At 60.1% G+C, this 12777-nt stretch overlaps 1 protein-coding gene across 1 annotated transcript; it reads left to right on the top strand.

Annotated features, from left to right (window-relative positions):
- Positions 1-220: 220 nt before the first annotated feature.
- Positions 221-12763, top strand: ENTPD2 (ectonucleoside triphosphate diphosphohydrolase 2). Its single transcript, XM_074923429.1, has 9 exons — positions 221-331; positions 6316-6433; positions 6930-7080; positions 7715-7874; positions 7954-8181; positions 8600-8866; positions 9052-9171; positions 9451-9585; positions 10201-12763. Exons 1-9 carry the CDS (start codon positions 221-223, stop codon positions 10399-10401), a joined length of 1491 nt encoding a protein of 496 aa, XP_074779530.1. The 3' UTR covers positions 10402-12763.
- The last annotated feature ends 14 nt before the right edge of the window (positions 12764-12777 follow it).

The following is a 12777-nucleotide window of genomic DNA, read 5'->3' as shown; positions in this document are numbered from 1 at the left end:
CCAGAGCCCGGGGCAAGGGCAGCCGCGGGACCCGCAGCTCGGGGCCGGCCCCCCGCAGCCCGGCGGAGCCCCGTGTCCCGCCCGGGTGGGCCGGGGCGGCGGTGACTCAGCCGGGAGAGGCGGGCGAGGAGGAGGAGGATGAGGAGGCGGGGGAGGAGCAGCAGCAGGAGCCGCCGCAGCTGCCGCAGAGCCGCTCACCTGCCCCCGCTCCGGCCCCGCCATGGCCCGCCGGGTCGCCGCCGTCCTCCTGCTCCTCGCCCTCGGCTGCCTCCTGGGCATCCTCCTGCTCTGCCTCGGCTCCGGGGACACGCGGGGGCCGCCGGGCTTCAAGGTGAGCGGGGCCGGCACGGGGGGCACCGGGCACGGACGGGATGGGAGCGACGGGCACCGGGGCGACCCGGGCTGGGGGAGTCGCAGGGAGCACCCGATCTGCGGGATGCGCGGTGCGGGAGAGGCTCCGGCATCCAGGGGATCCCCGGAGGCGGGGGGAGGCCACCGGGGCTGGGGGGGCCCGAGCTGCAGGGTGGGGGTCGCAGGCAGCAGCCTCCCCCCACTGCCCGGGCTGCCCCCAGCGCCAGGCCAGGAGCGAGACCCCCGGCGGCGGGGACCCCCGGCTGCCCATCCCCAGCACCTCAGCCCTGCGCTTGGAGAGAGGACTCTTGCACACGCTGAAAAATAACAGTGGCGTGTCTGGATGCGGCCCCCCCCGGCCAGAGCAGCCGTGTCAGCATCTGCCTCCACAGCTCTGGGTTGGGGCACCCCTGCGCGCCCCAGCATTGCCTGGCGTTCCTGAGCTGCAGCTGCATCTCCTGAGACAGCGCTGCCGGGCCAGAAATGCACTTCCATGTGAAAATGAGATTTTTTTTTTTTCTTTTTCATTGTAAATTCAGATGCTGAAAGAAGTTCCCAAACAGTTTGGGAACAATCTTGTTGGCTGAGTCCCCCAGTTGACTCTTTTGCAGCCCAAGTCTTTTGTTTTAAAAAAGGCATATTTTTTCTGATGACAGACCAAGCTATCCTGTGGGGATCAGGCTCTTGTCCTGGAAAATCCAACCCCCCCCTTTTTCTCATCCCAAGCAATTTGCTTGGAAACTTTCTGAGCCAGCCTGAATGCCAGATGTGTTGTCTTCTCTCCGGGTTTGTCAGATGTAATGAAGATTAGGTTGAGAAAATGAGCTGGCTTAAAATACAGCAAGCTATTTATTAACTCTCCCTGTGACACCTTTCTTTGCCACCCATTGCCATGTGCTGGCACATCTTGGGCAGTGCCCTTAGCTGGTTTCAAAATGGATTCTGTCTCTTGGGACACAGGGGGATTAAACAGATCAGTACTTAGAGGCCTACATGCAGCACTTAGGTCAGCCTGGGAAGCCTTTCTCCTCCTGGTTTCAATCTGGAGCTTTGGTTTTAAACCAGATGTATTCCCAGAAATTTAATTTAATTTTGGGGCGTTTTGTGCTTTTTCTCTCTCTGGGTGGTAGCACCTTCCAGTCTGCAGGCAGCACTTCAGTTTGAGGCTGAGCATCCCCAAACCCCCACATGGTCCTGGCCCCGCTGACCCATGGCTGTGCCACCTGGCCCCGTGACCCGGGGTTTTGTGCCGTTCCTGGATGTGCCAAGTGCTCGCGGGGTCCAGCACTGCGTGTGCTGTGGCGCTGCCCACCAGTGTCCCAGCACTGCCTGGGCCTGCAGGCACCGAGGGGTTTGCTTTTGCACAAAGCTCAGGGATGTTTTGGGGATGCAAAGCTTTGTTTTAGCCTGACTCAGCCCAAAATATGCCAACACAATTTAGAGGAGATTGATCCTGCTGTGGGGGACCCTGGGCACATTCTCCCACCCACCTGAGCAAGACGTGGTCCTTGCTGGCTCAGTCCACGTTAGCAGCAGTTGCTGAGTGATAGCTCCATGTCTTCCCTTTGCAGCTCCTTTGCTTGGAATATAGCCCTAAAAATACCCTGGATTAGTTATCCTGCTGCTGGAGGGACTGATCCTGGGAGTGTGGTGTTCCCCTTCCCACGTGAGCATTCTCCTTCTCTCGTGGGGCTTACGGCACTGCTGCCTGATGGCTCGGAGCTGTTGCCTTCTCTTGACAACCCTTTTTTTCCCGTGTTTTGGCAAATCTCTTTACTGACCGTTACAAAGCCAGCTGGGCTCTTTCACTGCCAGCCAACCCAGGGGAACTGCAGCTCCCACAGCAGGAAGGAAACTTGTCGTAACCCATAGCAGACCTGGGAGTCCCACAAGTCTCACTCCCCTCGAGGGAGGTGGGATGTTGTGGGGCAGGGCTGAGCCCCTGCTGCACTATGGGGCAGCCCCGAGAGCCTGTGGGGTGGGTGACTGGCGACCCAGACACAACCACAGGGCATGATGCCAGGCTGCAGTGAGTTGGGCAGTTCTCAGCATCCCCCTCTGCCTCCTCCCCTGGGGTGTGGGACATTTCTGGGCAGAGCCATGCACTCACCAGGAGCCCTGAGTCCTGCCCGTGACCTCACTGCCCCATGGCCTTTGGGGACATCACCCCCCTCTGCATCCCCTCTGCAGCAGCTTCGGGACTGAGCAGCCCTGGCTCGGGCTGGGCTGAGTGACGCTGTGGTGGGGCAGAGCCCATGGGCCTGTGGGTGACCCAGGAGGCAGCGGGGCTGCAGGTGGCACAGGGACACTGTCCAGGTGTGGGCCCACACTGGGACCCCTGTGTCCCCCAGCCCTGTGGCATTACCAGGGTCTATACAGGGGATCCTATTGTTAGAAAAATCCTTCATCCCTCTGCCACTGGGAGATGCTGGGGTTGGGCACTGTCCTGTGGGCTGGGGCCAGAGCCACAAACACGTGTGTGAGGCCCCGCCAAGCCCTGGGGCACTGTCAGCCGAGTGTGCCAGTGCAGATGAGAGCGGTTATGGGAGCCAGGTGCCAGTGTGGGAATGTGCCAGGGCATCCTTGTGTCCCTCCAGCCCTCACTGCCACCCTGCTCATTGGCAGGCGCAGGACACGAGCTGAGGGCACTGCTTACACTGCCAATCACTAACGAGTTGGGCTTTCAGTGGGGTTTCTCCATGCCTGCACGGCAGCTCGCTCTGTGCTGGGTGATGCAGTGGCTCCGACCCTGAGCATAGGGGCTGGGACAGGGACAGGGGCCAGCACCATCCCAGCCCCACTGCGGGTGACCCCATCCCCAATTCCCGTGTGGGTGCTCTCAGGTCTGGGGGAGAGGCTGGGACCTCTCCTTCATCCCTGGGGACCCTCTTGGCCATCCAGGTCTGCCTCGGCCCTTTTGTGCACACACACCTGTGCACATGGCTTCCCTGCTCATCGTCACCAGCACTGCCAGGGATGACGTCTCCTCCTCAGGGACAGCCTGGGGTGCAAAACCCTGCACCCCCGAGAGCAGGGCAGAGAGGGTGGCATGAGGCCATGGCAGCTCCTCTCGTGCTGGGGCGGCCAGGGAGCAAGCCATGGCGCCGGCGGCTGGCTGGGCGCCGGGCACTCCCCCCGGCTGGCAGCTCCCACCGTGCTGCGGCACTTCATGTTGGCGCACGTTGTTACCTTGGCTGGGCCTCAGCGCTGCTGCTCCCACTGCCAGGGCTGGGCCACCACCAGCTGGGGGGTCCCATGGGTCCTGGGCCCATTGCCCATTTTTGCTGCCCCACACCTGGCAGCAACGGGCTCTGGGATGCACCCACATGGGGCAGCTGTTTCTGCAACCTGCCCTGGTTATGTCACTGTCACCTCCAACACGACACCTTCCCACTGGGCTTCCCCTGGTTGCTGCCCCTCGCTGCCAGCCACCCCACGTGGGGAGCAGAGCCGCAGTTGCAGCCACGTGTGCTGCCCTTCCCCGGGCCTGAGCAGGCAGCACGGCTGTCCCAGGCACACACATGCCCACATGGGCGCACGCTCGCGTGTGTGCCCACACCCCCACACATGCACACCCACCTAAACGCATGTACCCACAGGCAGACACGCACCCACGTGCACACATCCATGCACATGTGCGCCTACATGTGTGCACCCCCCCCACCTGCAGCCCCCACACATGTGCAGCCCCCGTGCCAGCTCTCCGTGGGGCTGGAAGCAGGGCCCAGCTGAGCCAGCCCTGGCAAAGGCAGGAGAGAATCCCCTGACTCAGGTTCCCCCCCATACAGGCTCGTGGGCTTGCCCTGCACACCCTGTGTCCGGCCGTGTGTCCAAGCTCGTGTGGCCATTCTTTCCACAGGTCCCTCTGGCATCCCCAGTGCTGCTCTTCCTGGGCTGTTCCCATTCCTGGTGTGTGGCACCAGGTGTCCATGGTGCTGTGGGTCATCCTCCTGTCTCCTGCTCCAGCAGTTCGTAGCCCCTGCCACTCCATAGAGATCCCCATCTCCAGCCTCATCCCCCTTCCACGGGCTGCAGACCCCCACCATGTCATCCCAGGCTGGGAACCACTCCCGGGGTCCCAGCTGTGCTCAGTCTTGGGTTTGGGGGTGACCTGTCAGTGCTTTCCCTTTGGGGACAGAGTTGTCACCCTGCTAATGCTAGGGTGATATCTGGGTGATATCCGGGGGGATATCTGGGGTGGTGTGGAGGTGACATGGTGCCCTGCAAGGACACCAGGGACATCTGCATGGTGGCTGCAGGGTGTGTGGGCACACGTGTGGCAGAGGCAGGCAGGGAGATCTCCCCAGGGACCCCTCGTGGGGACACCAGCACCCACCTGCAAGGGCTGGGACAGTGAAGAGGATGTGCCGAGAGGACTGTGGTGCTGGGAGCCAGTGGTGATGTGCCAGCAGGCATGCCCTGGGACAGACAGCTTCACTGGGGCAGACTCAGCATCCTTCTGTGCTTGTGCTTGTGCCTGGCAAGTGTTTGCCCACCCAGCAGTGAAGAGGGTGACCACGAGGCCCCGGAGCAGGCAGGTGAGGCAGAGGGTGCTATGGTGAGGAAGGACTGGGGGGATGCTCAGTGCCAGGGGGTGCACGGCCCACAGCACACTGGGCATAGGTGGGAGCTCAGAGCCTCCCTGAGGCTGCCCGGGGCACTAACCCCAGCACCCAGACTGGGGGTCCTGCTCCCCCCTCTCTGCAGGGTTCAGCATTTCTGGGAGCTGCTCCCTGACACCAGTGCCGTGGCAGACAAACCACAGTCTAGCCACAGGTGAGGATTCTTTTCTAGCTCATAGCTTTTGACCCAGGGCATGTGATGAGCTCCTGACAGTTAAAGTGAGCTGGGGGATTCTGAAGTGGTTCCCTGGGGGGGTACTCCTAGTGGGGGACCATGGGGGAATGGGGGTTGCCTATAAGCAGGGAACCCAGGCATCCCTGCCTGTGCCCTGATACTTTATTTCTGCTACCTGAGCTGGCCCAAACGCAACCCTGCAGCCACCTGGGCTGGAGCCTGCTGGCAGCGACAGGGACAGGGAGGGGACCAGGGCACCCACCAGGCAGAGCTGGGGTGGCTCCCGGGTGCTGGGGAGGGAGAGGAGCTGGCTGCCCCAGCCCTGGGGCTCCACCCAGGTCTGGGCAGGGCAGGCAGCAGACAGAGCCTTTGCACAAGCCAGATTTAAGCCTTAAGTGGTGTCACTGCAGAGGTGCTCAGCTGGGGCAGCACTGGATCCTGTCTCGTTTTCCCAAGACTCGCAGCCTCCTCTCCAGCAGCGAAGCAGCCCCGGCTCCAGTGGGGGAACAGAGGGGGCCAGCGCAGGCAGCCCTGAGCCTGCAGATGGCAGGGGGTGAGGCAGAGGGGTCCACCCGGCGGGGCTGAAGGCCCATCCCTGGGAGCTGGGTAACCTTGTTTGGCAGGAGGGAGTGGGGTTATTTATAGCCGGAGAATGGCCAAGCCATACAAGGACAGGAGGGATGAGGTGCCTGGCTGCCCTTCTTTGGTGAGCTGCATCCCTGAGGGGCCACTCCCAGGTGTCCCTCTCCCTCGCATTGGCCCCAGGGACCTTCTGGCACAGCTCAGCACAGCTGCCTGCTGGCCAGGAGGATGCTGTGGGGAGATGGGAGCAAGCAGCAGGGGAAGAACCTCCCGGTCTGTGCTCAAGGAATCAAGGGGGTCCCCATGCCCAAAGAGCCAGAGTCCCTGTGTTGTGCCAGGCGGTATCCCGGGGGGGGCAGTTCCCGGGCTGGGGAGAGCACCAGTCGCATCCTGGGCAGGGCCCCGCGCAGGGAGGTGCCACTTCTGCCAGAAAATGCTCTTCAAGCTGCTGGGCAGGGCACTGCCAGGGCAGGAGTGGCCGGCCACGGTGGGTTGTTGACCCCCAGTGCCCTCCTTCCTTATGGCCTGGGGCAGCTGGGGGGTCTCCTGCCTCTGGACCTGACCCCCTGCCTCCTCCCCCTGCAGTATGGCATTGTGCTGGATGCCGGCTCCTCCCATACAGCCATGTTCATCTACAAGTGGCCTGCAGACAAGGAGAACGACACCGGGGTGGTCAGCGAGCACAGCATGTGTGATGTGGAGGGTAAGGACTGTCCCAGTCCCCGGGGACCAGTGGCTGGTGGCAGGATTTGTCACATCCCCTGAGGGCAAGGCACCATGATGGTGCAAATGCCCTTGCAATGTCCAGCTGCCTCTGTGTGTTCACCAGCGCAGTGAGGTGTTACAAGGGGCCCAGCTCTGTTCCCAAAACCTCGCCCATCTCCCCCCACAAGGCTTGCAGCCATGCATGCCTGTGGTTTATCTTTTCTTGGCATGCGTCGAACTGCCAGGAAACAATTCAGGTCCCTGCGTAGCCCAGTGAGGAGCGAGAGATGGTTTTCCACCCTCCATTTAAGCAACCTTTCCCAGGCTGTCAGCCAGTGGGGGATGTGGCTGGACTCTGGATGGCTCCATGCCCACAGATACCTGCAGCACCTGCCTTTTGAAAAGCCTGGGAGGGGCAAAGCTGCCCACCAAGCTTCTGCCCACTGAGCTTCTGCCCACCCCCCACAGGGTGCAATGCTGTTTTCTTTCTGCAGGTCCCGGCATCTCCAGCTACAGCTCCAACCCTCCGGCTGCCGGGACAAGCCTGGTGCACTGCCTCAACCAGGGTCTGAGAGATGTGCCCAAGGAGAAGCATGAGGGCACCCCACTCTACCTGGGTGCCACAGCTGGCATGCGCCTGCTCAAGTGAGTGCTTGCTCTGGCTGTGCCAGCTGCCTGGCCTCAAACGCTGCTGGGGGGGCCCATGGCAGGGGTGGAGGTGGTGAAGGACAGCTGCAGTGTTGCCCCTTTGTCAGGTGAAGCTTCTAACCCTCCCAGCTGCCTGGCCCCATGTCCCTTGCAGAGGTGGTCCTGCCCTTCAGAGCAGGAGATGTTCTGCTGGGCACAGCCAGCACATGTCTGGGTGGAAAGAGGCTGGCATGGGTCCAGCATCAGGATAACCCACCCAGTCTTTTTGTCTAGCCAGGAAGAAAGTCGCCCTGCATCCATTGGCAGCCTGATGGGATGCAGTGAGAATAATTACCCCATGGAAACCACACAGAGAATGGAGTCGTGTCCCCCTCACCCAGCCACAGGATATGGCTCAGGAGGAGGGAGCACACCTTCATCCCTGCTGCCTGCCTCCCTCTCCGGCAGAGACAAGGGGAATTAGCTGGGTTTTTGGGGGGGCATCCCCACAGGTATCTGGGTGAGGACCCACCTGTCTCCAGCCCCATGTGTCGTGGCGGGGCCGGGCCCTGAGGGCTTTGCAAGTGGCGGGGGCTCTGCTGGCAGCACCCCGGTGCAGCCCTGCCACTCTGCCCTCTCACCTGGCCCGCAGCATCGCCAACCCACGGGCTTCAGACGCCGTCCTCAGCGCCGTGGAGGCCACACTGAAGTCATACCCCTTCAATTTCCGGGGGGCAAAGATCCTGTCAGGGGAAGAGGAAGGGGTCTTCGGCTGGGTCACTGCAAACTACCTCCTGGAGAACTTCATCAAGGTGGGCAGGGCATCCCAGCAGGGATGGCTGTTCTGCAGCTTATCACATCCTTACGCCCCTTGTTGTCTTCCTTGATCAGCGTGGGTGGCTTGGGGAATGGATCCAGCCCCAGAAGAAGACCCTGGGGGCCCTGGACTTCGGGGGTGCTTCCACACAGATCACCTTTGAAAGCAGGGACACCATTGAAGACCCCAGAAACGAGGTGATGCTGAAGCTGTACGGCCAGGTGTACAAAGTGTACACCCACAGCTTCCTCTGCTACGGAAGAGACCAGGTCCTCAAGAGGCTGCTCTCGAAGATCCTCCAGGTACTAGCATGTGCTTGACAGGCACACCAGCTGTCATCACCCCACACATGGTGCCTTCTCACCCTGGTGTTTGTACAGGGCTATCCCCCAGCCCTGGCTCTGGGACTGCCCCACGGGGCTGGCTGCACATCTTTCCCTGACAACTCTTGTGTTTTGCCCCTGACCCTCTCCTGTGGTCCCAGGACTTCCTCCCACCCTCTCCATTAGGTGTTGTACTCCTCAGCCAGAGCTGAGATGTCGCAAGTCATCTCGAGACACTTGTGGCAACTGCCAGCTCTGCATCCTGCTGCCCAAGCTCCTCTGCATCCCCCCAGCAGGGAAACGGAGGCAGGCAGGTGATGCCAGGGCTGCTGTGCAGCGCTGGGGGAGCCGGGGCCACAGCACAGCTCATGAGTCCCGTGCATCACTTCTCTGGCAGGCTGAGAGCTACCAAGCAACTGTTCCCCATCCCTGCTGGCCCACGGGCTACCACAAGAGCCTGTCACTGAGCAGCGTCTACGACAGCCCCTGCACAGAGGAGGAGAGGCCAAGCCTTGCCCTCAACACCACTGTCACTGTGGTTGGCACCGGGAATGGGAGCCTCTGCGCGCTGCACATCAATAAGCTCTTCGACTTCACCACCTGCTCCTTCTCCCACTGCTCCTTCGATGGCATTTTCCAGCCAGAGGTTTCAGGAAACTTCATTGTAAGTCCTGGCATGGAGCGGGGTGGTGGCCTGGCTGCTGGGTGTGCAGGTGTCCCCAGCCCCCGCCATCATGAGGTGGCAAAGCGAGGGCAGTCACTTCTGCACGCCATGCCAGTCAGAGCAGCTGTTTGTGTGAGAGGGTTTGTTCCCAGCCTGTCCCACAGCTGCCTCCTTTCCTCCATCAGGCCTTCTCTGCCTTCTTCTACACGGTGGACTTCATCCAGACAGTGATGGGGAGATCCGTGCACTTGCCCAGTGACCTGAAGAATGCTGCTGAGACCATCTGTGCCACCAGCTGGAGCGAGGTGGGCTCCAGAGACACCGTGGGGAGGAGAGGGCTGCTTTGTGTGGGGCATCACCTGGGCTCTGAGAGCAGCCCTTGGAGGGGGCTGGGTGTCCTGGCACCCATGGAGTAGGGGGAGGGTGTGTGATGGCTCCTACACGGGACCAGGAGAGGCTCAGGTAAGTATGAGCAGGGCCTTGGCCAGCCAAATGCAACCACCCAGAACTTCAGGACACAGAAACAAAGCCCGGGCCCTGCTGGCTTGACCCTTTTTCTCTCTCCCTCCATGCATCCCATCCAGCTGCTCCAGAAAGCCCCCAAGCTGGAGAAGAGGCTGTCAGATTACTGTGCTGTCAGCATATTTGTTTATTTGCTCACCACCAAAGGCTACAACTTCAACAACCATTCCTTCCCCAACATTGCCTTCCAAAAGAAGGTGAGTAACACCAGAGCACATACTCATCCCACAGCATCTGTTTGGAGTTAGGCCAAAAAGCCCTGCAGGAGAGATGATCCCATACCAAGAAAGAGCCAAGAAATCTGAGGGAAGATCTTGGGGAACAGGGCCAGGACGAGACTCCCAGTTTTTGGGTGGATCTTCTGGGAGATGGGAAAAAATGAGCTGAGCTCACTGTAGGGTGGTCACGAAGACAGGAATTTCAAGGTCCTCTAGGTCCTTCCTTGGCCCTCAAGACACCAGCTGTCTCAAAAAACTCTTTGCTCTAGTCTGTTGAGAAGTTATCTCAGGGCAGAATCCCACCTTTGCCAAGTCTCCTCACCTACACGAGTTACAGGGTGGGCAGCGAGATCAGGACTGGCCTGAGTGGATGAGATCCTGCTCCCATTGGATGAGCCCAGCTCAGCACAGGATGGTCACTGCTTTGTCCCTGGGCTGGCTGGACCCATGGGCAAGCAAGGGCTCAGGGTGTTATGGACTGCCCCAAACCCCTCTCCTGCACTGGGCTGACGGTGAGGTGATCCCTGGAAGGTCTCTTGATGGCCATGGAGCTGGGTTGACCACGGTGGTGACCATGCCATGCTGTTCCCACAGGCAGGAGAAACTTCCATCGGCTGGGCCCTGGGCTACATGCTGAACCTCACCAACATGATCCCAGCGGAGAAGCCCTCATCTCACAAAAGCATGCTGTACAACTACTGGGTCATCCTCATCCTGCTCTTTGTGGTCACCACCCTGACGTCTCTGGTGACTGCCATCTGCCTGCTCCGGCGCAGCAAGTCCCTCACAATCTAACGGCAGGGACATGGTGTGTCTTGTCTGCAGGATCCAGCACCATCCTTTCTGCTGGAGTCTCCATGGCCTGAACACTTGGGATGCAGCAAGTGCTCAGAGATGTCCTCCTCCGATACCCAGTGCTGCCTGTCCCAGAAGGAATGCAGTCCCATTCTGCCCTCCCCTTGCTTTCAAGCTGCAGGAAAGGGGGGGACAGAAGAGGACCACTGGCCATGCAGGAGAACAGCTTAAGGGTTTCTAAGTGCTACTCAGGGATGGATCCCGGACCAGGCTTGGGATGTGGATGTTCAGACCTGGGACACCCTTCTGCTGCCAGACCTGGGCTAGACTGGGTGAGCGAGTCCAGACAAGAGCACGATTTATTTTCATGTGCATGGGGTGGGCGGGGAGTATTAATTATGCTAGTCCTTATAGCTGACCTCACTCGCCTGTCCCTGGAGCATCCACCCTGCTTTCCAGGGAGCTTTGGGCATCACTTAGAGCCCATGCTGTCTTCCTGGCCAATGCACAAACCCCACTGACCTTCCCAAAGGCCAGATCTTGGCCTGGACTTCTACTGGCCTCAGCACAGGCTTAGCAACAACCAGAAGTGGTCAGCAAGGAGCAGGTCCCCCTCCATCAACCAGACATGGTGCCTTCCCCATTCCTGTGGTTCCTAAGCCAGTCTTGCCTTTGCCACAGCCAGAGCATCCTCTGTTCCCCATCAATGGCACAAAAAGGCCCCGTGGCTCCCTGGTGCACAGCCGTGGCAGTGTAGAGGTGATGGGCTTGCTGCAGGAGTGGGGCCTTGCACTGCTTTCGGACTTGAGCCCTGTATCACCCCATGTCAGGCAGCTGGGAGGATGAAACTTCATTTCCAAATGAGTAAAAACAGGGACATGCAAACACACAGAAGGTTTGGGTTTGGTTGGTTGGGTTTTTTATAATCAGAAATAAATCTTTGTAACCACTCTTGTGGCTCTGGCTTTTGATCAGCAACAGGCCCATCCAGCCTGGTTGTCTTGCAGGGGTAGAGCCACTTAGGGGCTCTGCTCGGACACAACTGCAGGTCAGGCTCTTGCGTGAAGGTCTCAATCCCCCGCAGCTCGCCCAGTGCTGAGTCACCATCACAGCTCTGCCACGCGGGAAAAGCCCCCCAGACTCAAGATGGGCTTGAAACATCACTGCAGATCAGGCCCACCTGGAGGTGGAAGTCTCAACAAGTCATGGTGGTGAAGCTGAGGTCTCACAAGCACCAGAGCTCGTCAGCCCAAAGGCGTGAGCAGGTCGTGCTCCAGCTGACCCCGTCCCACATTCACAGCCACAGCCTCCACACAAGGAAAGCAAGTTGGGAGCCTCTGCTCCCAGGGTCTTGTTTCCAGGCAGGGCAGGGTTGTTAATGCAGTCACTGGCACCTCAGAGGCCCCACAGCACACTCCAGCTGCGTGGGGCCCGTCCTGATTCTCCAGCCCATCTGGAAAGAGCCTCTGGCCCTGCCGTGCTCCTCTGGGCCCCCAGGAGACGATCAGCTTTAGCCAGCTGCTGTTTCTCGGTGCCATCCTCGCTCTCGCAGGCGGCACAAGCTCTGCTCCATGGGTTTGCTCACTGACCAACACCTCCCCCTGCTTCAGCCGAGCTCCCGGTACACCATGCTTGGCTTAACCTGCACATTCCCCACAGCCACTCTGCTTTTAGCTGTTCCACTGCCTGGTCCCCATTCTCTCTGCACAGGGCAAACACGAGTCCAGTTCAGATGATGTTCTGAGCTCCCAAGCCCTGCTTCCTCCCTGGGCCCCCTGTCTCCTCAGCATAGGGACTCCCTCCTGTGGTGAGGCTCAGGGACTGTCTCTGCTCTGAAACAGGAGACATTTGTGGTCTCTCAAGCTGCTCTGCTCCAAGAAACCAGTTAGCTTCCAGAATCCAGGCTGGGTTTCCCCTTCTAAGAAATTCAGCTGCAGCGGAATCAGAGCTGGACAGCCACCAAGCACAGCCAGTGTGCCCCAGTCATGACTTGGAGTTTGCTATAAGGAATGAATGAAGTGAAAGAGGCTTCCTAATCTTCCTGCGTGCCCCTCTGGGTGCATGGTATTCATGACAGAACCATTCCTTTGCTGGCTGGTTACAGATCTGAATGGAGTCTGTGACTGGCCAGGTGACATGTCCCAAGAGCAAGGTGGGCACCGCACAGCGGGGCTCTGGGTACATGTGCACCCCCCTTGCAGGGAAGAGGACACCCCCAAAGGCAATGCAGCTGCAAGGACTCAGCGCAGTCCCATGCGGGCAGGCGAGAAAAGCCTTGCTGCAATGGGGGCAGGGACACTGTGACTGGCTGGGCTCAAGAAATGCAACCGCAGCTCTACCCTCTCACAGCTTAGCCCAGGCCCATCCCTGCCTGCA

The sequence above is a fragment of the Athene noctua genome, chromosome 20, assembly GCF_965140245.1.
Source record: "Athene noctua chromosome 20, bAthNoc1.hap1.1, whole genome shotgun sequence".
Classification (NCBI taxonomy): domain Eukaryota; kingdom Metazoa; phylum Chordata; class Aves; order Strigiformes; family Strigidae; genus Athene; species Athene noctua.
The sequence above is the reverse complement of the archived record's forward strand: the minus strand, read 5'-3'. Positions and strand labels throughout refer to the sequence as shown.